The 27,285-nt window shown below is 42.6% G+C and overlaps 2 protein-coding genes across 3 annotated transcripts in view; one reads left to right on the forward strand and one right to left on the reverse strand.

Annotated features, from left to right (window-relative positions):
- Positions 1–27,285, reverse strand: part of IDUA (alpha-L-iduronidase) — a 200,754-nt gene that overhangs the window by 133,296 nt on the left and 40,173 nt on the right. The gene's annotated exons all lie outside the window — the stretch shown is intronic.
- The window catches only part of LOC137420959 (sulfate transporter), a 72,026-nt gene that overhangs the window by 42,321 nt on the left and 2,420 nt on the right, over positions 1–27,285 (forward strand). The window contains exons 1-5 of one of the 2 annotated variants that reach the window (XM_068106516.2): positions 14,603–14,683; positions 16,302–16,483; positions 19,390–19,609; positions 23,258–23,440; positions 26,571–27,119. In XM_068106516.2, the coding sequence (XP_067962617.2) occupies positions 14,681–14,683; positions 16,302–16,483; positions 19,390–19,609; positions 23,258–23,440; positions 26,571–27,119 (1,137 nt within the window). In that variant the 5' untranslated portion in view covers positions 14,603–14,680. Of the gene's footprint in view, positions 1–14,602; positions 14,684–16,301; positions 16,484–19,389; positions 19,610–23,257; positions 23,441–26,570; positions 27,120–27,285 lie in introns of those variants that run through there. The other variant, XM_068106515.2, reaches the window with a different exon arrangement.

Raw genomic sequence — 27,285 nt, forward strand, 5'->3', positions numbered from 1 at the left:
AAGGACATATTAAGTTCTGAATCAAAAACAAAGGTTCTGTAATATTAACAGTGAAGTAAAGAATTGTGGAGTTGAAATTCTTTTGTCAATTTCAACTTATTTTTCGAGAAGATTGTGAATAATTTGAAAACAAGTGCAAGGGTGTCAATATTTTTGGCCACAATTGTACTTGGGATTATGATATTCTTGGTTGTCTCTGTAATGGAGCTTTTTTGTCGACACACAACTCATTGATACATGGGAGACATGAAGTAGATGTTGTTATGGATTCGTCACTTCCGCCTTTGTTGTTATTATATACTTGTAGGATTTTTAGTTTCAGGTAATATTGCTGTTAAGATTTCTGTGTGAAATGGAGATGACTTTAGTAAAAGATAAAAATAAATGTTTGTAGGGGAAAAATAAAAACGCGGCAAAGAGACCGGAAGAGGAGGAAGGAAGAAAATCGGTGGGGGAAAGAGAGCCATGAGTCACATCGAGGCGGCGAGCGGACTTCCTCGATATTGGTCGCGAATTAATTGAGGCTTCCTGTGAAAGGGATTGCCCGTGACATCATCCCATATTGCGATTGCAATTAAACCTGCATCTCAGGTTTTGGTACTAAGCGTGAACTATTGTTGGCGGGAAAGCAAGCGCCTCCATTACAGGCCAATCAGCCATTTTTCCTCGAGGAGGCCGTCCGCCTGGTGCATCGTGTTTTGTCATTGGGATTCCCATATCGACATCATTGTGTTGATCGGCGTTGGTTTCCATATCGGCTTAATCATTGGTGGACGTGGGGCATGGATTGCACTCACGTTTTGGGGGATCGTTACCCCGCACCACCATCGGCCAGTCCTCACACCTCGTAACTCCTCGTCTGCAGCCGCGCCGATACCTGCCTGTTGTTCTTGCCATTCTGCACGACTTTGACCTTCACCCAGCGTGGGGATTCGTGCACGGACTTTGGGATTGTTACATTCCACTCACGTTTGGCGTATCGTGAGTTTATTGCTTTGGGAGCATTGGGGAATGATGGTACAATCATATGTATTGTTCATGAGATGCAAATTATATTTTTATGGTACTTTCGTTAAGAGTGTTATTATTGTGTATGTGAGAGTTCTTAATACAATTACTTATTTTGTTCTACACAATTGCATTGGTGTGGTTTTGCCATGGTTTATTAGAACACTCAAAATAACAAATCTTTCTGCCGTGTTCCCTTTCATAACCAGGGCAACGTAACCGGAGTATGGGGAGGTAACACATAACAATGTGCATGTATGAATCTCCATGGGACCATCCATACATATCATGTATGTAAGGAGGGGAGAAGGTAAAAAGACAAAAATTAACTACAACTGCCACTGTATAACTGCTGGCAGTGATGACCGGTTTCCTCCGCCTTCCCATTTTCATACAACCCCGCTTTCATTGGACATGCTTTCATTGGACACGCTTTGATTCAACCCCGCTTTGATAACTTTTGCTTTCATGCAATCCCATTTTCATTTGACACGCTTCGATTCAACCCCGCTTTCATACAACGCAGTTTTCATAACTCTTGCTTTCATACAACCCCACTTTCATCATAATTAAAGCTACACTGAAAAGTCAAATGGCTGGAGAAGATAAAATGTAGAGCTTCTTCTTCTTCACACAATAACAACCTCTACCATCCCAACCATACAACCAATCATGTTGAAATTTGAAACATTTGTTCCAATTGAGGACATCTACATTCGTTTAAAGTTTCACGTTAATCAATCATGCGGAACAAGAGAATATTTTTTTAAATATCTCCCTTCAATTATTTATGGCTGCCAAACCGAACAAGCAATCATGGTGAAATTTTACCCACTTATTCCACTATACCCCTGCTAAATAACTATCAAGTTTGACGTCGATCAATGAAGCGGTTCAAAAGACACAATGTTTTAAGATATCCATTGAATTATTTATCGTTTCTAAACCATGTGACCCTATCGCAAATTCCAAAAGGTCATTTTAGCACTCAGACATGGGGAACATAATTGTGAGGTTTCCACTCAATATGGTCAAAAATGAGGGAGGAGGTAAGTTTTAAAGGTGTATGCATAAAAAAAAATCATAGCTCCCAAACCATGTGACCTCCGTCAGAGCCCCAAACTTTGTTTGTCATGGGTATGCGGTCATTCTTGTAAAGTTTGACCGTGATCTGCTCAGCCGTTTTGGAGAAAAAGTGTTTTAAAGGCTTTTCCGTTAAAACAATATGGCAGTCAAACCACATAACCTACGACGTCATTATAAAAAATTTCTGCATCAATTTATACCAAGATGATCAAGAAATTTAATCCTGATCAGATTACGTTTTTTACTTGTCGAATTATGACGTCATAATGGAGGCACGTATTTTTTTTTTTTTTTTTTTTTTTTTTTCTATACTGAATCGAGGCTCGTGAAAGAGCTGACAACCGCGAGGGAAAGACAAAGACAGTACATGGGGACCGCGAGGGAAAGACAGTACATGGGGACCGCGAGGGAAAGACAAAAACAGCACATGGGGACCGCGAGGGAAAGACAAAAACAGCACATAGGGACCGCGAGGGAAAGACAGTACATGGGGACCGCGAGGGAAAGACAAAGACAGTACATGGGGACCGCGAGGGAAAGACAGTACATGGGGACCGCGAGGGAAAGACAAAGACAGTACATGGGGACCGCGAGGGAAAGACAAAGACAGTACATGGGGACCGCGAGGGAAAGACAGTACATGGGGACCGCGAGGGAAAGACAAAGACAGCACATAGGGACCGCGAGGGAAAGACAAAGACAGTACATGGGGACCGCGAGGGAAAGACAAAAACAGCCATGACATCATCATTCAATTATGTTATTCTGCACGGAGAGTTCTTTACAATGAGCCATGTCTCAATCTTTTCTACGCATCGCTTTTGGAGATATAGAGGTGCAAAGTTTTTCGGTTTTTCCAAGATGGCGCCCATACCACTTGATCTATGATGTCATGAATAGCAGTAAAAAAAATTCTACAGGTCTAGCCAATCACTGAAAATTTCATGCCAATCGGACCAACAGTTGCAGAGAACATGAATTTAAATTTTTTTACACATGAAAAACAGAGGCGGAAGAATAATAATAAGAAAAATTCTAGTAAAACCAATAGGTATTCCTCTACATTGTATGTAGAAGTAACCTAACAAGAACAAAAAGACATAAAATGTCGTAGCCCCCGTGGTTTTAGTAATTTTGCTCTACAGAGTTAAAGACCGCCAGTCGTCCATCTTTGGTCAGATTACAAAACAAAATCTTCTGTATATGTATGCTCTCATGTATTGTCTTTGTGCCAAGACTGAACAAAATCGGTCCATGCATGTGTGAGACATGGTTATGGACACGTTTAAGCAACACGATGTCCGCCAGTCGGCCATCTTGGATCTGATCTCGAAACAAAATAACGTGCATACTGCATATGTAACCCATCATTTATTATGTATGATGTGTTTGCCAAGTTTGAACAAGATCGGTAAATGCATGTCCGAGAAATGGTTGCCGTGTTCAATAATTATTTTTTTTTACAACTAAAATGGCCGCAGGTCTACTAGTCGGCCATCTATGATCAGATCGCAAAATAACGTGAGGTGTACATGTATGCCATCATGTACTGTGCTTGTGCCAAGTTTTAACAAAATTGGGACCACGAATGTTCGAGAAATTGTTGAGGACACATTTAACTAACACGATTGTCACCAGTCAGCCATCTTGGATCTGACCTACAAAAAAATGACGTGCATATATGTAAGCCATAATTCAATATCTGCCAAATTGAATAAGATCGGCAAATGCATGTCCGAGAGATGGTTGAGCATGACTGTGTTCAACATCGGGTTTTTTACAACTAAAATAGTCGCCAGTCGGCCATCTTTGATTGCATTGTGAAACAATATAATGATTATATTTACACCATCATGTATTGCCTTTGTGCCACATATGAACAAAATTGGTCCATACATCTCCGAGCCATGGTTGTGGATGGATGAGACCTAATCCATAAGCCCCCATTTCGGACTAAGTCCAACGGCAACGGGGGCTAATAAAGTCAGCCGTTTCGAATTAAATGGTGATCAGCAAGGTTCCACTCCTAAATGGTAACGGGAATACAAAGCTGGTTCCGGTCGCGTGACCTTAGCATGTCAAAATGGCCGACTTAGTACATTCCTTCAAAAATCTTTGTCCAGACCCATCAGTCAGAATGCTACCAAATTTGCGTTACAACATTAGGCCATGGATTTTAAATTGTAGGGATGTTAAATTGCAGACGTCATGCCGATCACGTGACGGGAAGCATATCAAAATGGCGGTCGGCGGTCACGCAAATTCCTTCCAAAAATCTAATCGAGATGCACCAGCAGAATGCTACCAAATTGGGGCTACAACATTAGGCCAGGGATGTTAAATCAGGGAAGTCATGCTGATCACATGACCGGATGTGTGTCAAAATGGCTGACTTGATCAATTTTTTGGAAAACCTCGTAAATTCCTTCAAAAATATTGTTCTCCAGACCGACCAGCCAGAATACTACCAAATTTGGATTACAACATTAGGCCAGTGCTCAAATAAGCTACAGGTCCAGTGGTCCTATCTTTTTTGTCCATGATATGTACCTTTTGGTGTAAGCTGTGTAACCACCTTCACTGCAACATAGTTTCAACACATTAATAGCTTCCTCTTCTTCCGAAGTCCTTATTTCTACTACTGCAGGAATGAGGGTGGATTGACGAGACTCACAGAAAAGTAGATGCTTTGTGTTGATAAAGCACAGGCAATATGGGTCAAATGGCCTACTCTTGTGTTTAAATACCATGTATTTTCATGCATGAACAATTTCATTCACAGAGCTGCTCTAACTAGTTGGTCTATTCTCTGTCAAGGCCACTGGGAGTTACATTTCCTTCACACCCTGCTCATCATTACATCCGATCTCCAAAGAAAGTTTGACAATTATGTGACCTTTATAGAACGTCAACCTGAAACACCAATCTGACAGTTTATAGTCGAGCCAATAATGGAACCCAGATTAGATATCTCAAAGGTTAAGTGCCAACTACCTTGGTGCCATCCTGTCAAGACCAACCAAGTCGAATAAAAATACTTTTTGAGAACTGTCATACAAATATGATATAGTCAATGGTACGGGCAATATTTTATGACCCATGATGTTGTTGGTACTCCAATGAAGTGAGGAGTAAGCAACGTTCTAGAAAGAGGTAACATCCTCAGTGTAAAGAAGATTCTATTCCTCCAACTTTCCAGCTACAGGACATATAATGCTGGACTCTCAGCATTATATGTCCTATCCTTAATGGAACAGAGAGACTGCTACAACCAGGGATAAGTGATGCTGAAATTAGGCTTACCCTTTTGGAAGGTACTGTCAGATATTTAGGTCCACAACCAAAACGTACCATCACATATTTATCACGCTTGCAAATGTGATACCCAGCTGAGGACAAATCTCTGCAAGACAGCATAGTATACACAGGAGGCAATGCCCTGTGAAGATTAGTACATGGTGTTATGTAGAATTATTATATGTAAGTGCAAAATTTGCTACACCAGTGGAACCAATGTTTTTTTGCATCTATATACCCTTGGCAACAAGACCTGAGTTGGTTCCATTTTTTTCAATGGCGTCTTCGGCGGCCATTTTGAATTTCAAAATGGCCGCCGTTTTTTGCAATTGTGTATGTATTCTAATTTCTACAGTCTTAAACGACACATCGATAACTATAATTACAATAATGAAAGAAATATGAACATTTGCTTTATTCTTTTTTATCTTACAGGTATTCATAGACAAGTTGGATTTCAGCTTCACCGCCGCATAATGTCATCGTTTGAAGAGCCGCCTTCTAAGAAGCAATGCACAAGTTACGAACTTTGTGTATTCTGCCAAGAGAGAACTCCTGAACCTTTGGTTGACGTTGCTCATGCCAATTTCAAATGTGCAATTTCAAATTTCCAGGGAGCAGCCACCACCAAAACACAATCACGCAATGAAAAGATAAATGGAACATGTGCACTTATTGGACAGCACATCATCCAGGAGTTCAAATCTGATCGGCAGGTGCAATATCAGCCAAAGTCCTCAACTTCAACCTTCAGGTTCACAACTGAAACGCCATTAGGGGTTGGACTTTCACTCCATAGCCATCATGCACACCGCAGTCGCAGAGACATAGACATGTTGTACCAGAGTGGCGTTGGTGTTTCATATCAACGTGTAAAGGAGATCACTTCAAAGATTGCCACCACAGTCCAAGAGAATATGAATGAATTCAATGGCGTTTACGTGCCTCCAGGACTGTCGAAAAATCTGCCAATCAGATGCTCAGCTGATAACATAGATGCCAAGGTAGACACAGCTGATGGACGGAACACATTCCATGGGACTGCTCTTGCTGTCTATCAACGAGTTCCCCCAGATGTATCAGAATACGAGACTGTAGCTGAACCACTGAAGCTGCATGACAACACCTCAACAAAACTTGAGAACATCCTGCCAACTGTGACTGAAATGTCTGACTACAATTACTGGTAACCCCAAGCCAAGTAGAAGTCCACGCTATGAAAACTTTAAACTTGGTCAGTATCAAGATAAAGTTGTTAATGCAACACAGCAAGACTTTGCATGGCTACTTTCACGGTATTCACAGAGGCACGATGAAGAGACATCAGACGGTATACCAGTTTGGTCAGCATACAATTCTCGTGTGTGCACTCCAGAAGAGAACAAGACACCCAACCTTGATCAAGATCACACAATGCCTATCATTAAGGCACCAGCTCATGAGTGGACAACACTGGTGACAGTTCTTGAGAAGCTTTCGTACCTCAATAGTGTTGTGTGTCCAGAAAACACTGGAACGATCTTAGTTACATTTGACATGGATCTTTACAAGAGGGCCCTAAAGTTAGAATATCTTCATGACCAATATGCTGGGAAATGGATGGTATGCCCTGGTGGTTTCCACGCTGTCTTGTGTGCACTAAGGTGCCTTGGGAGGACTGTTGAGCACAGCGGGCTTGATGAAGCTTGGAGCAAGGATCTGTACAGCACTGTGACAGTAAATCAGATACTCAATGGGAATCACCACAATCGTGCTGTTCAAGCTCATGAGCTCACATTAGAGGTATTCTTTGATCTCTGGCTTTCAGAATTTCTGAAAGAGAAGCCTGCAGTTGTAGAAGCTCTATCTGCCTGTATGGATAACTTGATAGAAGCAAACAAGAAAGAGGTAGGCATTCAGGAAGCCCATCAACAACTTCTAATGGAGATTGAACATCTAAACTTGGAAAAGCAGCTGAGTGATTTTGACAGGAGCCACAGTAAATTCCCAATGTATCAATGGGCACGAATGTACATGAGGCAAGTGTTGGCGCTGATTAACTTCACACGTTCACTGAAGCAGCCAGATTTCTTCCTGTACTTGGCGTCTCTAGAAAATTTGGCATATACTTCTTCAGCTACAACCGACTAGATTATGCTCAAAACAAGTTGTTAGCCAAAGATATTTCTCAAAAAACGTCTGTTAACTGGATATAAGTGTTCTGGTGGATTTTCTGTACAAGGAATGACAAAAATGCCCGAAAAAATGGTTAATCAAAGTGTTTTATGTGAAAAGATACATACAAAATTGCAAAAAAATGGCGGCCATTTTGACTTTCAAAATGGCCGCCAAAGACGCCATTGAAAAAATGGAACCAACTCATGTCTTGTTGCCTAGGGTATAAGGATTCCAAAAAACATTGGTTCCACTAGTGTAGCAAATTTTGCACTACAATGACACAACACCATGTACTAGATGCCTGATACACACAGGAAGCAGCAAGTACTGTATGTACAATATATCAATACTGAACATGTATGGCTGTTTGTATTTATTCATGCCAAGGTATTAAAATCTGGGGTCAGAAAAACTGTCAGAACCAGAAAACAAATAATGCTGATTATTGAAACATCCAGTGGAAAGCACAGGTCTGGCAATACAGTATTAAAAACAAGTACATTTATTATACACATGACATTTCTCAAACAGGTTCCACAGCATTATCATCCGAATCTGAAGGGATGTTTTTATGCCTACGCCCGCGAAGGTGACCGGAGGCATTATGTTTTTGGGTTGGCCGTCCGCCCAGGCTAAACCTCGTTTTTCTCAGCAACCATGTGTCCAATTGAGACGAAACTTTCAGGGTCGGAGTAACACCCATGCAGAATGTTTTTATGATAATTGTGACGTCATAGGGCACGTGGTATGGTAGCCATATTGGATTAAACGCAAATAATTAAAAAATTATTTCTCGGAAACCGCTGAATGGAAAAATTTGAAACTTGGCACATTGTCAAGTACTTCCAATGGGGAACAAAAACCTGATAATGATGACATCAGAGGTGAAGTGGTATACCAGCCAAAAATGTTTCAATCGAATTCCTTATCCTAAAAATCTGAAATTGTATGCACATGATCCATGACCCATTTGTATTGAAATATTAAATTTATGACATCATAGGGTCACATAGCATAGCAGCCATATTAAATTTAACCTAAAACCTAAAAAAAACCAAAAAAAACCCTCTTCTCCCAAACCACCAAATCGATTGACTCAAAACTTAACGTGTGTCATTGACTAGGCATGGCGATTAAAAGATGATTACGAAAACATCATTGGTCACATGGTGTGGCATCCATGTTGGATTGAGGGAAATTATGAAATAATTATATCTCTGAAACCGCTTAACCTATCGATGCGAAATTTTACAAATATCATCTAACACCACTATTGCATATAGTTTGAAAATGATGATGCTGTAGGTCACGTGGTTTGGCAACCATCTTGGATAGAAAAAGGAACCTTATCCGATCAATATGAAACTTCACAAACGTGATCCCCTACCCATACATATGCAGAGTGTACATTTTTTAAGGACATATGTCAAGTGGTGTGGGCAGCAATATTAGCTTGAAAGCCGATATTAAAAAAAAATCCCTTCTCTGAAACCGCTTCACCGATCGATGTGAAACCTGTCATGGCTGGTGAAAATGTGATACTTGAAAACAGCTGAAGGTATTTACATCAAAATTGTTTATTTTTAGAACAGTGAACGAGGGCATCTACCCATTGTGGGACTATGCAGAGGCATATTGGCGACACGGTCGCATTGCTCTAGTTTTTACTTAGATCTAAGACTCGTACACAAATACACTTGCAGGACAAAAACATTGAGAGACGGAATTGTAATTACAGGGACATGTAAACAAAGTAAAAACACATGTGGTGCACTGGATTGAAACCTATATGAACCATACATCATGAACCAGGAGTTCAGATTGGAATACTAACAGGCCAACCCAGATATTATTTCCAAATAGTGAAAATAAACATATTCTTGGCAAACCCTCTTGTACAATTTAATTAAAGCAATAAATTATTTAAGCAGCATTTCGAGTGGGTGAGGGGTTGGCGGGAGGGGGAGGGGAAGGGGGAGAATGGGTAAAACTTGTGCTCACATTGTGCATAATGGGGAGGCGGGAGGGTACCTACAGTTTCTCAAATTTTGCATATTGGGGAGGTTGAGTGGGTACCTACAGGTGCTCATATTGTGCATACTAGGGAGGGTGAGTGAGTATACCTACAGGTGCTCACATTGTGCATAATGGGGAGGATGGAGGGGGAGTGGGTACCTACAGGTGTTCGCATTGTACATATTGGGTAGGGTGGAGGGGGAGGGGGAGTGGGTACCTACAGGTGCTCGCATTGTGCATATTAGGTAGGGTGGAGGGGGAGTGGGTATATACCTACTGATGCTCACATTGTGCATATTAGGGGAGGGTGAGTGGGTACCTACAGGTGTTCATATTGTGAAGGTGGGAGGGTGGGAGGGTGAATGGGTACCTACAGATGCTCGCATTGTACATACTAGGGCATGCCCGTACTATATATATGCCCGTACTATATATCTATCTAAAATTATATCCCCCCCCTCTATTTACATGAAATGGTTTGGTCCATTCGCAACGCCAAAGCGAACGGCGAACGGCTTGCGAGTACAGTGACAATCCCCCCCCTCTATTTACATGAATGGTTTGGTCCATTCGCAACGACCACAGAACCCCCCCCTCTATTTACATGCAATGGTTTGGTCCAAAGCGAACGGCTTCCGGAGTTTGGTAAAGAAATCGCCATCGCGTACACAAACGCGCAGGAAAGCGAATGAATCGCAAATTCGTTTTTATTAGTTGTAAAACATAATGCCCAATTATTCAATTATCGCCAACGTATTTTGGCTGTTTGCAATTTAATCGCAAGGCAAAGTAGAAAGAGAAGAGGGAAAAAAAGAAAAGCCTTGCCTTGCTGCAAACAGCTGCTGCAAACAACAACAACATGGAAGGCTGCACTGTCCGGAAGTTGGCATATCGCAGTTACGATTATTTTAGTGTTAATGGCCAATTATTCAATTAGCGCCAACGTATTTTGGCTGTTTGCAATTTAATCACAAGGAAAAGTAGAAAGAGAAGAGGGAAAAAAAGAAAAGCCTTGCATTAACGCATTAACGCTTGCATTGCATTAACGGTTCGGCACACGTGATAGCTCGCTGCTCTCTGATTGGTTGAAGCGTTTTTTGGACATAGCTCGGTAGGTACTTGTCCGATTAATTTCAAACCTTGAAAAGGCACATCCTCGGGTCCCCAGCAATATACCTGGCAAGTTTCAAGTATATCGGACCCGTGGTTGTCGAGAAACAGCGGTCACAGACAAACACACAGACAGACACACAGAGATTGCTGGAATTATAGATAGATTGGGGAGGATGGAGGGGGAGTGGGTACCTACAGGTGCTCGCATTGTACATACTAGGGCATGCCCGTACTATATCTATATCTAAAATTATATCCCCCCCTCTATTTACATGAAATGGTTTGGTCCAAAGCGAACGGCTTGCGAGTACGGTGACAATCCCCCCCCTCTATTTACATGAAATGGTTTGGTCCAAAGCGAACGGCTTGCGGAGTTTGGTAAAGAAATCGCCATAGCTCGGTAACTACCGTCTACTTCTCCGATTAATATGAAACCTTGAATTGGGACAATGTTTTTATGTTTTTAATTGAATTACTATCCGTAATGGCGCACGCTCTCACAGGAGCTCCGGAAGGTCGCATATCGCAGTTACGATGAATCGCAAAATAGTTTTAATTAGTTTTAAAACATAGTTTAACGGCAACATAGTTTGCCAACGTGAAATAAATGAATACGCTCTCAAATGTGCCGTCCGAGGCAGAGTCTGTTCGCCACGTTCGGCACACGTGATAGCTCGCTGCTCTCTGATTGGTTGAATCGTTTTTTGGACATAGCTCGGTAACTACTTGTCCGATTAATATGAAACCTTGAAAAGGCACATCCTCAGGTCCCCAGCAATATACCTGGCAAGTTTCAAGTATATCGGACCGGTAGTTGTCGAGAAACAGCGGTCGCATACACACAGACAGAGATTACTGGCATTATAGATAGATTAGGTAGGGTGGAGGGGGAGTGGGTATATACCTACTGATGCTCACATTGTGCATATTAGGGGAGGGTGAGTGGGTACCTACAGGTGTTCATATTGTGAAGGTGGGAGGGTGAATGGGTACCTACAGGTGCTCACATTGTGCACATTGGGGAGGTGGGAGTGTGAGTGGGTACCTACAGGTGCTCACATTTGAGTTTGCTCTCTCTCATGCACAGATTTATCCCATCTCGTCTTAAGTTGTCATACCCTTCCTCCCGTCCATGGTACACGGAATCTTGTGGTGAGGCTGTTGCCCTGAAACAACTTGCTTTCGTCTCCTGGAAAGCAAATCCAACGGAAGGAAATCTCATTTCCTTTCACAAAGCCCGAAACAAGTGTGTGTCCACCCTCAGGAGAGCCAGGAAACAATATCTCACCGTTCTCAAGACCGAACTCTCTTATCTGTCTCCCTCTTCCAAATCCTGGTGGCGTCTGGTCAAATCTGTTTCTGGTGTTTGTTCCCCCTCCATCCCCTCCCTCACCTCAAACGGCTTAACGGCTAACTCCGCACGTGAAAAAGCTGAATGCCTCAACTCTGTGTTTGCCTCTAAATCTTGTGTCCCAAACCCATCCCTCTCTGTACCCACCATACCCAGTCGTACCCAGCTGCTCCTGGACTCCGTGTCCTTTCCTCCTGACAAGGTGAAAAAGTTTCTGTCAACCCTCGACTCTGATTCTGCAACTGGTCCTGACGGCATCAGCCCACGGGTCCTAAAATCATGTTCTTCCGCTCTTTCACTCCCTCTTTCTGTTCTCTTCACCCTCTCTTTTGCTCAAGGTCATCTGCCATCTGCTTGGAAATCAGCCAACATCACCGCTTTGCACAAAAAAGGTGCAAAAACAGATCCCAGCAACTACAGACCAATCAGCCTTCTCTCAATTATCAGCAAAGTCATGGAATCCATCATTGCTTCAGATATGAAATCTTTCCTCTTCTCCAATGGCTTGATCTCTGATCATCAATTTGGTTTCAGACCTGGTCACTCTACTCTGGACATGCTGCTTCTGCTTTCTCAACAATGGATGGAGGTCCTCAACGCCAAACAGGAAATTAGAGCTGTCTCCCTTGACATTTCACGTGCCTTCGATACGGTCTGGCACCCTGCTCTGCTCACCAAACTCTCCTCCTTTGGTATCCATGGAAATCTCCACGCATGGCTGGCGGACTTCCTCTCTGGTCGTAGTCAACGTGTGGCCCTGAATGGGTTTCTCTCATCTCCTCTTCCTGTTCAGGCTGGAGTTCCCCAAGGTAGTGTTCTGGGCCCTGTGCTTTTTCTGGTCTTCATCAATGATCTCTCTGACTCTCTTGAAAATCCTATCTCTTTGCTGACGACTCTACTCTCTGTCGCTCCATTCCTCATCCCTCAGATCGGCAGTCTGCAGCCTCCTCACTCTCTGCAGACCTGGACAAAATCACAGACTGGGCAAACAAATGGAACATGTCTTTCAATCCTGATAAATCTCACACTCTTACGATGTCTCTCCGAAAAGACCGACTGGAAAACCCTCCCATCCACTTTCTGAATAATCCTCTCCAAGAAGTTCTGTCACTCAAGCTTTTGGGTCTCACTATTTGCCATGATCTTTCCTGGGAAAACCACATTTCAAATCTGGCCTCCAAAGCCAGTCGCCGACTGGGCATCCTCCGTCGTGCGAAGTCCTTCCTTGGCACACCTGAGCTCCTCACCACATACAAGGCTTTCATCCGCAGCTCTATGGAATACTGCTCTCCCCTCTGGTCTGGTGCTCCTGCCTCACACCTAGCCTGTCTTCACGCTGTTGAAACCAAAGCGTTCAGAATCATTGGAATCTCCCGCGATGAAGCTAACTCCAAGGGCCTTTCACTCACTCACCGCAGGCAGGTTGGTGGTCTTTCCGTCTTCTACCGACTCCTCTCTGGCCTTGCCCCCCCCCCCCAGCCCTCTCTGGGCTCTGTCCCCCAAATATTCCTACAGGTCGCACAAGATCTGCCTGCAACCCTCTTATGGTTAAACTGCCAAAATCAAGACTTTCTGCTCACCTTCACTCCTTCATTCCTCTTTTCTCCCACCTCTGGAACAAACTCTCTCACTCTCTTCAATCCCACTCCACCCTCCAGGTCTTTAAAACAGCTGTTCACCACCACCTCTTATCCTCCCCCATCCAAAACCTTGATCTTTTCTACCCCCGCTAATTTCGGTCCCCTTGTGTTTTATACCTCTCCCCCCCTCTCCCCCCCTCCCCTTCCCACGCCTCCTGCCCCCAAGCCCTCTCCCTCCCACACTTCTCCCTGCTCTCAAATGTTGTGGTTGTGTGCTTCCCCTTCCCTCCCCATCTTGTCTTCCGCTCCCTCTTTTTGTATATTTTGTTTGTCTGGTTGATTTGTTTGTGAAATAAATGTTAGCTCTTTCACGAGCCTCGATTCAGTATACAAAAAAAATAAAAAATAAAAATTGTGCACATTGGGGAGGTGGGAGTGTGAGTGGGTACCTACAGGTGCTCACATTGTACATATTGGGGAGGATGGAGGGGGAGTGGGTACCTACAGGTGCTTGCATTGTACATATTGGGTAGGGTGGAGGGGGAGTGGGTACCTACAGGTGCTGGCATTGTACATATTAGGTAGGGTGGAGGGGGAGTGGGTATATACCTACTGGTGCTCACATTGTACATATTTGGGGGGAAGGTGGGGTCAATATTTCAACATTGGCAAACATTATGATTAGGCTTAGGCAATATTAGATTTATGATTAGCCTTATGGCTTAGTTAATATATTCTGTGCCATAATCGGCAATATCCCCAACGACGAGGATAAACAAAGAATAAGGGGAAATAAGGCACCACCTGTGTAAAAGTTAAAAAGATTGCCCTCGTGGTGTGGTTGTGTGATGTTGTTGTGTAGCGTTTATAAGCAATACGAGACGGGGACGGGACGGTGTGCAACGTGGCAGCAGCAACAATGAAGAGCATTTGCAATTTCTGTACAACGCCGATTTCGTAAAAGTCATTACGTCACACTCGCAGTTAGCCAATCAGCGATGAGTATTGCCAGATTCACGAGGGACTAAGGAAGCGCGGCTCCTGATGAAATGTGAGCTGCGACGGTTTTTTCATGGTAAGTACAACGTAACTATCAGTTATTCTTAGAAAACGTCAACGATAAGATCAGCATTACATTTCTTTTGAAGCACCTTTGTACGGAAGAATTTTTTTTTTTTAGCGAAACAAAGAGCACATAATTATATAGGCCTACCCTTGTGGTAACAATTATCTCAATGAGTTTTACAACTATTGTAATGATTGATGAAATACCACGTAGGATACGACACGGGCATGACGGGCCCAATGACCGACTGCACTCCACAAGTGAGACCTGTGGAGTGGAAAACGATCGAATATCGAGTGTTATTCCAAACATTGTTGCTATCTTTGAGTAGTTTTACATTTACCCTCTTATTCTAAATTGTATTATATTTCTACAAAGGAGGTTGAAGTCCCGGCAACCATCATTTATTTACATAGCACCGAAACATGACTGATCTTGCGTACCCTGGGAACATTTTCATTGAAGCTCCGAACATTTTCGAGTGTAACCTCCATGGTGTCATTAAACTTAAGATTAATAAAAACCAAACATTCGGAATTAGAACTGAAGGCATATGAAAGCTCGTATAAGTTCAAAACTCGCATTTCATAGACACTAAATCACATACACACACACACACACACACACACACACACACACACACACACACACACACACACACACACACACACTTATGCACATACATATATATACACACACACACACACACACACACACACACACACACACACACACACACACACACACACACACACACTTATGCACATACATATATACACACACACACACACACACACACACACACACACACACACACACACACACACACACACACACACACACACACTTAATTAATTGTACAGTATCGGTTGTTCCTAAACTTAAATATAAATAATTTAAAGGATTGTTGTAAATGATGTTAATACATATAAATGATACATATACAATTATATATGATATATAACATATACACATAATATAACATATACACACACACTTATGCACATACATATACACACACACACACACACACTTATGCACATACATATACACACACACACACGCACATACATATACACACTTATGCACATACATATACACACACACTTATGCACATACATATACACACACACACTTATGCACATACATATACACACACACACACACGCACATACATATACACACACACTTATGCACATACATATACACACACACACTTATGCACATACATATACACACACACACTTATGCACATACATATACACACACACACTTATGCACACGCACATACATATACACACTTATGCACATACATATACACACACACTTATGCACATACATATACACACACACACACACACACACACACACACACACACACACACACACACACACACACACACACACACACACACACACATGTAAATACACACGCACACACACACACACACACACTTATGCAAATACACACACACACACACACACACACACTCGATGGTGGCAGCTTGTTGGATGGTGGCAGCTTGCATAATTATTGTTACACAAGAATAAATGAATGGACAAAACAAATGGTTCTTAATTGGTTACATTCGAAAGAGATCGTTGTTCTGTATTTTGTTTTGTGTAGGCGGAGCTTTCAGACAGAAACTCCAGGTGCCCACCATGCACACTGCTGCACAGACGACCAGATCCACCGTGGAATCTGCAAGACAGCCTCACACAAAAGCTCAAGAACCAATGTGTCTGCACACCTCAGGCCACCAAAAAATGTCTGTTCAACCTCTTCCCTGTGCTTCAATGGCTGCCCAAGTATGTTTACCATGCATCACTGTTGGCTTGTTCTTTGCCGAGTTTCTTGCGTGGTTTGTTTTGTTGGCGATAGCACATTTGGCAAACACATTGTTAACAGTAAAAAAAAAAAAAAAAAAAAAACACCTTTAGAGGCCATTTTTCCCCGCAAAGCGGGGGTTGGCCTTTTTCGGGAACCGTGGTTGTTGTTGTTTTTCGGTCCCCTTTTTGAAGCAATGTTTTACGGCCGGATGCCCTTCCTGACGCCAACCCTTTTTTCCGCCTTTAACGACAAACAGGGAATTACCAGTAAACTGGTACTCAATTAGCCGACCTCGGAAGGATGACAGGCTGAGTCAACCCCCCCTGGCGTTAATTCAGCGATCGACCGGGATTCGAACCCAGGATCCTAGGATCCTAAGCTGGCACCCTAACCGCTAGCCCAACACCAGGGCTTACATTGTTAACAGTGACATAACTAAATTGGAATTTGTTGAGACTGCTTGCTAACCAAACTACTGAATAGCAAGTTTTAACCCACACGAGTGAAGCAAAAAGCGGAGTTAAACAATTGTTTCACTTTGTCTGTCCGTACACAGACGCAAGTCTATGATCGAGGAACGAACGACTAGATTCCAATTGAATTTTATATTTTGAATACAGTACAGTCCGTCCATCAGTCCGTCCGTCCGTAAACACTTGCAACTTCTTCTCCGAAACCGCTGAAGGGATTGTAACCAAACTTGGCACAAATTATATTTGTTGTGTTGTGACTAAAGTTTGTTCACGGCATTCAAATAATTGGAATCTAAGGGGGTTTACCGGGGTCAAAGTGGATCCAGGTTTGACCCCCCCAAAATAAGAATTTGCTTTTTCCTCTGAAACTACAAACAATATTTCGATGAAACGTGACCACAACCTTCATCACCTGTGATGTGCCGAAGTTTGTTCACGGCACTAAGAAAATCGAAATGTAGGGGTCTATGGGGGGTTCAAAAGTGGGTCGAGGTTTTATCCCCCAAAATAGGTATTTGCTTTCTTCTCCGAAACTACACACACAATTCTGATGAAACTTTACCACAACCTTCACCATCCGTGCTGTGCCAAAGTTTGTTCACTGCATTAAAAAAAATCTGCCCCTTTAGGGGTCTACGGGTGGGTTGCCCCCCAAAAATAGGTATTTGCTGTCTTCTCAGAAACTACACACGCAATTTCGATGAAACTTAACCACAACCTTCATCACCTGGGATGTACCAATGTTTGTTCAAAGCATTAGAAAAATTGGGGTCTGAGGAGGTATATGGGGTTGGGGAGGGGTTGGGTTGCCCCCCAAAATAGGTATTTTTTTGTTTGTTTGTTTAAAGTATTGTGATTATGTTGGTATGATTTTACATGCTGCCCGGTCTTCTAGCAACCATTGAAATTGGTTTAAAATGCCTTTAGTCGGTGCAGGATACTGTTTATTCTACCAGGTGAGCACCAGGATTAATGCCCCTGTTTTTAGTGCAAAACGCAAAGTAACAGTTGAAAAGACCCTTACCAAATCCTTTTTTCAAGACTGTGGGGTAAGGTGTTCTATGGACTCTAGTTACCTCTTCCAGCAAAGGTGGATGTAGGTTATGTTTTCACCACTGTCTGTCTGTTTGTCTGTGAACAGGATGTCTCAAAAAGTTATGGACGGATTCGGATGAAACTTGGTGGACAAGTTGGTTGTGTGACGAGGACGAATTGATTAGATTTGTATGCAAAACAAGCAGTGTATACAAAAACATTGCAGATCACACTACCACAAAAATACTTGAAGGGGAAGGTTAATGTGAGACTGCAATTGGTCGAAACAAGTAAAAGTTTAAAATGTGAAGAAATAGCGAAGTGGGGAAGAGAAATGGGGAAGTGGGGAAGAGAAGCAATATAAATTGATTTGGATTTCTGAGGACGACAAATGACGTCATCAGAAAACTGGTTGCATTATCAAACTTTAAAACATCAAAGAACTGCAAACCCCTCAATTTCATCTTGCTTCTTTTTTTTTTCTTTTTTTTTTGTATACTGAATCGAGGCTCGTGAAAGAGCTAACATTTATTTCACAAACAAATCAACCAGACAAACAAAATATATAAAAAGAGGGAGCGGAAGACAAGATGGGGAGAGAAGGGGAAGCACACAAACATAACATTTGAGAGCAGGGAGAAGTGTGGGAGGGAGAGGGCTTGGGGGGAGGAGGCGTGGGAAGGGGGGGGGGGGGTGGGAGAAGTATAAAACACAAGGACACCAAGGACTTCCCGGACAGAAGTTGGTATTTAAAGTTGTTAATTGCTTAAAGTTGTTAAAGTTGTTAATTGCGTTGAAGTTGGTAGTTGCTTCAGTTAAAAAGGTCACTTTTTTAGGGCTTGGGAAACTGGAACCATCCAATATTTTATTATTTATTTATTTTGGGGTGTTGGGGAGGGGGGTGCTCGAGGGAAGGCTGATCAGAACTCCTGCAATGAACTGCATGTTAGAGCACAAGCGAGTGCTGAACGAAAAAATCCATGACAACACTTAAAACTTGCTGTCTATCAACTCAGATTTGCCTAATTTCTTTGAAGAGATCCCGATACAGCTGCAGATTACAATAATGGGATGTTCTGAAAGGACAAAGCTATCACTTTCTTTTATACAAGTCCATTAAAATGGTGACATGCAAATCGGTCTCAATTATCTACATAAAGGTCATATTTGAATTGCTGGATATGAATTTACATGCATTTTTATCCATTAAAAAATCATCCAATCTGCAAGGGTCACTGAACAAGGGGGGGGGGGGGTATAAGCGGGTGGTAGTTAATGTTTTCTGTTTTAACACTAAAACACAAACTTTTTCGATTTCAAGAATGAAACTTCACACCATATTATTCTCGTATATTTATACTGGTTATTTGTGCCAGGTATAAAATCAAAGAATGGCTGCTGGGAGATATCATGTCTGGCGTCATTGTGGGGGTCCTCCTGGTACCACAGTCCATTGCCTACTCACTCCTGGCTGGCCAGGACCCCATTTATGGCCTTTACTCATCCTTCTTCGCCTGCATCATCTACTTCATTCTTGGCAGTTCTCGTCACATCTCTGTCAGCATCTTTGGCGTGCTCTGCCTGATGATTGGACAGGTGGGGGTTTCGCGTAGCCATCAATCTGTTTTATTCATGTTTCAAACAATCTTGTCAAATGATTTTGCATTCACATTGCTTGCCTGCGAAAATAACCTCAAATATTCTCTTGCATATTACAGAAACAAAGCTTTTAAAAGTATGGATTTTTGGCCAGTTTTCAGGTGTTCAAGCAAGGTTATCATGATCTATTATGGCGAAGCGAAAACATTCCTCACATCATATATTTCCTGCCACTGTCATCAATTAACTGTAAAGTCTTGTTTTTTTGTGTAGCCTAGATCGTCAGAGAAATTCTCAGATGAGATACCTCAGCATTTCTTCCACATTTCAAAGACGCTTTTGAGTTCCATAATTACCTTCGTCACCGAAAGTGGGAGGAGGTTATGTTTTCACCCATTTATGTTTGTCTGTCTGTGAGCAGGATATCTTAAAGTTGTTGACAGATTCAGGCGAAACGTGGTGGACAGGTTGTGTGTGTGACGAGAACAAATTGATTGAGGAGATTGATGGAGCAAGCTTTTGTAGACAATGTCACCCACCCGATGTCAACCACTTCCCATCTCTCTCTTTTGTTCTGATAAAGAAGAAAGCTCGAACAATCAGCACCTTCTGATCCTTCATGACAGATATCTTTATCCATTTTATTCTTACATTTCATTCTCTTGTGCCACCAATGCAGACCTTTAGTTTTGCACTGGAATTAGCAACCACTGTATATGTTTGGAGATGACAATTGGTAGACATCACCACAGGGAATAGCCAATATATAGATCTGTACCAAACTTCTTATCCATTGACTGAGATGTGTCAGAGTGCTTTGTGCACTTTCAGATCATCCAATTTCATATTAATGACAACTGTTGAATGACGACAATATCTTTGCCTCTCTTTCTGCAAACATGGATCAACTAGTAATCGGCTGTACTGACTGGCTTTTCCTAATCTGTTGGGACTTTAACTGCTACCATACCATTTCGCTGGAAGTTGACTCTGCAACAACCATGAACTATGGAATTACTGCAAAGTCCTTCTGCGATGCCATCGATCTGATCAAATCTGTCGGCTTTCCAAACCGCATCTCTGGTAACATACGCACTCCCTTCTCGAACTAGTATAGACACTTTCCTTTCAACCTACTCCTGTTCCTTGTTCTTATCAAATGTCGTATCTCTGGTTATTGTAAGGGAGTGATGTCAATGCAACAGGCAAGCCAGAAAACATCTTGTTAATCTGAATTCTCCAACCAGTCTACATCCTCAAAGTCCTGCTAGTGTCTTCTCAGGTTTATCTCTGGTGTATGCTGCACCTTCATCTCCACCCTCACCTCAAAAGGCCTTAATGCAGACTCTGTTTGAGACAAGGCAGCATGTCTCAACTCTGTCTTCCTCTAGATCTCATGTGCACACCTCAACCACAACGAGTCTGGCATTTCACTCTGGCCAACTGACATGGTCTTCAAGCAGCCATCAAACGTTTAGACTGGTCTCCCATTTCTACCGTCTGACATCAACTCATCCTGGGAATTCTTCCAAAGAAATTTGCTCTCTCTCATGCACAGATTTGTCCCATCTCGTCTTCAGTTGCAATACCCTTCCTCCCACCCATGATACACTGAAGCTTATAGTGAGGCAGTTGTCCTGAAAGAACTGGTCTTCACTTCATGGAAGGCAAATCCAACTAAAGGCAAACTCATCCTGCTCTGTCCCCATTCTTACCCTTTTGTATCCTGTGCTTACTGGATTTTGTCTTTCTCACCCAAGATAGCTCTGTCCAGCTTTGACCCCACATCAGCGACGGGACAAGATGGCATCATTGCTTGGCAGAGTGCTAGGCAGCTATAGGTAAAACTAATAATGTTTTCGGTTATATTCACATGGGGGCTCAAGAATAAATAAAAAATATGGAGTTGACACTGTACAGCTTAGTGAGGTCTCAACAAGAATGGTGTCCAGTTTTCTATACCACATCTGAAGGAGGGTATAGCTGCCATAGAGAGGGTTCAGCAAAAAGTGACTACATTTATTTCAGGGCTAGCTAAACAAGGCAACGAGGAGTGACTGAAGGACACATGACTTCATACATGAGAAAGGAGATGATTATGGCAGGGTTCCGATAGAGATGTTTAAGACTATACAAGGGCAGAAGAGCTTTTTACAGCAAAAGCGACAGTGATGGTATCAGTGGCCACAGCCTTCGTGTAAAGAAGAGGGCTAGGACGGCAATGACGCAGGAATCTTTCTCTCAATGACTAGACAATGCATGGAATTTCCTCCCTGGAAAGGCAGTGGCAACAGCAACTTCAAAGTCTCCCAGTCCCTGCCACTGAAAAGCATCCCCATAGCATGATGCTGCCACCAACATACTTCACAGTAGGGATGGTGTTAGATCGGTGATGAGCAACACTCAGTTTTCGCCAGACATAGTACTTTGCATTCAGGCCAAATAGTTCAATTATCATCTCAGATCACAGAATTTTCGGACCACAGACCAAAGTTCAGACCACAGAATATTTTGCCTCATGCTCTGAGTCTTTCACGTGCCTTTTTGCAAACTCCCAGCGTGCTGTTATGGGTGTTTTTTTCTCAGGAGTGGCTTCTGTCTGGCCACTCTCCCATCAAGCCTAGATTTGTGTAGTGCTGCAGAGACTGTTGTCTTTCTGGCAGGTTCACCCATCTCAGCCTAGGAACTGTGTAACTCTGCCAAAGTGGTCATTGGGTTCTTGTTCACCTACCTGATCAAGGTTCTTCTTGCTTGGTTACTCAGTTTGGTCGGACAGCCAGCTCTAGGAAGAGTCTGTGTAGTTCCATTTCATACCATTCCCCAGATCCTCATAATTCTATCTCGGAGTTATACGGACAGTTCCCTGGATTTCATGGTAGAGTTTCTGCTCTGGCATGCATTGTCAACTGTTGGATCTCATATAGAAAGGTGTGTTTCTTTCTAAATAATGTCAAATCAATTGAATTGGCCACAGGTGGACTCCAATCAAGTTGTAGAGACATATCAAGGATGATCAAAGGAAATTGGATGCACCTGAGCTCAATTTGGTGTGTCATAGCAAAGGGGTTGAATACTTGTTGAGTCAAGACATTTATTTCAGCTTTTCAATTTTAATTGATTTGTAAAATTTCTGAAAGAAAATTTTCACTTTGACATTATGGGGTTTTATGTGTAGATCAGTGACAAAAATACATTTCAATTTAATCCCTTAAGCCCCAATCTCAGTACATTTCCGTTTGACACTATCACCTCACTCTTCTATAAGGCTGGATATTTCACACTAAATAAAACAGTGCTATATTTTATATTGTTTGTGGTGATATAAACTTTTGCAAGTTCATTTGACTACTGTGCACTGCTCCTCTTTGGCAATGGTCCATGGTAATGTCCCACAGAGAGCTCCTACTTCGTAATACTCATTGTCCTGAGGAATCAAAAACTCATTTTCTTGCCCCTAAATTGGACTCAGAAAAGTACAGCTTATTCTTTAAAGAATTACAATGTCAAACAGTCCAATACAAACAAAGGCAATCTTGCAAACTCAACTGGCTGTTCTCCAATTAAATGCATTATATTAATGTAAAAGTGTCGTCGCTCTCTTTTAGCCACCTTTTTTTTTTTTTTACCCAAACATGCTCTGGACAGGTCGTGGACAGGGAGCTCCTTGTGGCCGGATTTGCTTCCGATGCTAACGATCCAGCCCATAGAAAACTCGGAAACGCCAGTGAGTCACATGAAAATGTCACCATCGGTGGGGTGGTGTACACTCGCAGCGATTTTGCCATCCTTGTGGGTACGACCGTGACCTTCGTCGCTGGCGTTTACCAGGTTGGTACGGAGTGGGTATTAAACAGCTGATGGGCTGCAGCGGAATAATAAACGATTCACTCAGCTTAGAATATAATGTATAAATATTTAATTTTTTAACTACCTGTTCATTAGTTTTCATTCGTGATAAAAAGTACTTTAAAAGACTTGGAGGCACAACCAAATAATAAACAAATAAAAGTCCCCTAATTTATGATTTAAACGAGCAATGCGACTGTGTCGCCAATATGCCTCTGCATTGTCCCACAATGGGTAGATGCCCTCGTTCACGGTCCTAAAAATAAACAAGTTTGATTTAAATCCCTTCAGCTGTTTTTAAGTACCACATTTTCACCAGCCATGACAGGTTTCACATTGATCGGTGAAGTGGTTTCAACAACAACAACAACAACAACAACATGCATTTTAAAGGCCATTTTCCCTGCTAGAGCGGGGGTTAGCCTTGCGGTCCCCATGACAATCTTCTCCATTTTGCCCTATTTTCTGCATCTCTCCTTGTTAACCCCCTTGCCCGCATTTCTTCTTCCACCATCTTTAGCCAAGTCTTTCTCGGTCTTCCCCGTCCTCTACTTCCTTCTACATTAATTTCCATCACTCTTCTCAACCAGTCACTTTCACCCTTCCTCAACACATGACCAAACCATCTCAACCTGTTCCTCTTCACAGCATCAATCACAGGCAATATTCCCATCATCATTCGCAATTCATCATTTGTCTTCCTCTCTCTCAACGATACTCCGCACATCCATCGAACCATTCACATTTCCACCCTTTCCAGCCTTCGTTGCTGCTCTACGTTCATTACCCATGTCTCGCTCCCATAAATCATAACACTTCTCACACATGCAGCATACACCCCCTTCCCTTCAGCTTCAGCGACACTCCCCTTCTCATCAGCACGCCACTCAGTTCCCGAAAATTCTTCCATGCACATCTCACTCGAGCAACCGTTGCCGAGTCTGATCCACCTTCTCCATTCAGCATGTCTCCGAGGTAGCAAAATGTTTTCACACCTTCCAGCTTCACGCCGTCTCCAAGATCCAACTCAACATTTCCTCCATCTGCAGCTCCCTCTGTGCACACCTTACATTTGAATGTAGCTGCCACACTGGTAAATGACCCTCTCAGACCACTACATTTTTGATGAACCCACTCAGCGCACATTGTGCATTGAATGGAGTTCACTCCCACACCCTTCCTGCACACAGCACACGGCCACTTCCCAGTTCTTTCCACCTCACCACATGCTTTACCACTTGCCATCACCTTCGTCTTTCCGATATTCACCTTCAGACCTTTCGTCTCCATACATTCCTTCCACTTGTTCATCTTTTCCTTCAGTTCATCCATACTTTCCGCAATAATTGCCCCTATTTTCAGAGAAGGGATTTTTTTTAAATATCGGCTTTCAAGCTAATATGCCTGCCACACCACGCGACATATGACCTTAAAAAATGTACATTCTGCATATGTATGGCGAGGGGATCACGTTTGTGAATTTTCGTGTTGATTGGATAAGGTTCGTTTTTCTATCCAAGATGGCTGCCAAACCACATGACCTATGGCATCATCATTTTCAAATAGATATATTTTAAAAAGTCTTATGATTATTGAGATGGGGGGGGGGGAGGGGGTTGCCCCCCCCCCTCAAATAGATATATTTCTAAAAGTCATATGATTATTTTGTTGAAAGTTTGTTGAAAGTCTGATGATTATGCTAATATGATTGTACATGCTGCCCTGTCTTCTAGCATCCATTGAAACTGGTTAAAAATACCGTGATAGTGTTTAAAATACCTTTAGTTAGTGTAGTATACTGCTTTATTCTTCCAGGTGAGCGCCAGGGGTATTGCCCCTATTTTAAGTCATCTCATCTCGATTATCGAAGAGATTAACTTATAAAATAGCCCCCTGAGTGGAATAACGGTCATCTTTTGAGATTGCAATTCAGACCTCTGCTGATTTGGGGACTGACAGCCCTCCCCTCTCCCCCACGAGCTCCCTGATCCAAAATTGAAAAATCTAAGACCAAGTGATCCTGTGAACCATCAAGTAGAAGAGCAATATCAGGTTTCAGAGCAATCAGTTGGTAATTAAGAGTATGGATCTGACGTTTCAGGGGGTAATCCTCCCCCCCCCCCAGGAGCCCTCATGATCCGAAAAAAAAAACGAAGCCTCATTGTATGTGTTATAGAGTAGAAGGGCTATTTCGTGTTTCAGAGCAATTGGTTTGTAAATAAGGGACGAGTAGGAATCCAAAGCTTGAGGTGAACCCCCCCTGGGAGTCCCCATGTTCCGAAATCTAAGCCCAAACGATTGTGCGGAATACTGTCTTGTATTCATGTGTCAAGTTTCAGAACAATCAGCTGGGTGACAAGGGAGGAGTAGCAAAAATAGCAAAAGGTTAACGGACGGACAGACAGACATTGGGACGTCACAACCCATTTTATAAGTTCATCTCTTCAGGAATCGAGATGAGATGACCTAAAATGGATCGTGATGTCCAGATATCTGTCCGTCTGGTTGCCGTCCGTCTGTTAGCTTTTTGCTATTTTGCTACTCCTCCATTACCACCCGGCTGATTGGTCTGAAACTTGCCACTTGAATACAAGACAGTAGCCCGCACAATCGGTCATGGATTTTTCGATTTCGGATCATGAGGGCTCCCAGGGGATTGCAGGGGCTCGCAGGGGTGTCCCTCCAAATCAGCAGTGGTCTGAACTACATCCTCAAGAGATGACCGTCAGTCCACTCGGGACTATTTCCTTTCACATTATAACAATTGTTCTGCAATAATCCAGGCTGGCAGTATGTATTAGAGGTACGCACACTCGCCTCTAAGCTGTCTAATCTGGGTTTGCATCCCGACCCAGCTATAATCTGTCACCCTGCTGCTTCACAAGCAAGGTGATGCATCAATGTGTATTCCGTCTCTCGGGTGGACGTTAAACTGGGTGTCCGTCTGCCGGCGTTAGTTGGCGGACATTAAAGATCTCATGGAGATCCTTCAAAGAGTGGACGAGCTATCACCATATTTTATCTTTTAAAAGTTTGTCATTTGAATCGAGTAACTGGTATGACATCAAAAATATCCTTTTATGTGACTTTAAAAACGTGTTCTGTTTTGTAGGTCACAATGGGAATTTTCCAGCTGGGTTTCGTTGCTATATACCTGTCAGAACCAATGCTTAGCGGCTTCGTGACAGGAGCGTCGTTCGTGATTCTCACGTCACAAGTCAAGTACATGCTGGGTTTGCACATACCACGAACCAGTGGAGCTGGAAGTCTCCTCCTCACCTGGTATTACATCTTGAAGAACATCGGCCACACCAACATATGTGACCTGATTACCAGTGCCACGTGCCTGCTCATAATGGTGCCTATCAAGGAGGTGAACGAACGCTGCAAGAAAAAAATGAAGGCACCATTTCCCATAGAATTGGTCGTGATCATCATCGCTACATTGGTCTCGCATTTCGGAAAGCTAGAAGAAAACTTCGACTCCAGTATCGCCGGGAAAATTCCAATTGGTTTCAAGCGTCCTCGTGCACCCGCGTGGACTTTGGTGCCCAGTGTCTTGGCTGATGGTATTCCAATTGCCATCATTGGCTTTGCCATCACAGTGTCACTGTCTGAGATGTTTGCCAAAAAGCATGGTTACACAATCAGGCCTAATCAGGTACGCAAACTCTAAAAATCCAGATAACATTTATCAATGTTTTTAATTACCAAGAGGTATTTCGGGCAAATTTAGTTCCTGCCTCGACTTAGATAAATAAATATAAATAAATAAAATCCAAAATTGCCACTAAATGATTTCATACATTTTTTTTTCACTTATTTTG

Source organism: Myxine glutinosa, chromosome 2, assembly GCF_964187855.1.
Source record: "Myxine glutinosa chromosome 2, kmMyxGlut1.1, whole genome shotgun sequence".
Classification (NCBI taxonomy): Eukaryota; Metazoa; Chordata; class Myxini; order Myxiniformes; family Myxinidae; genus Myxine; species Myxine glutinosa.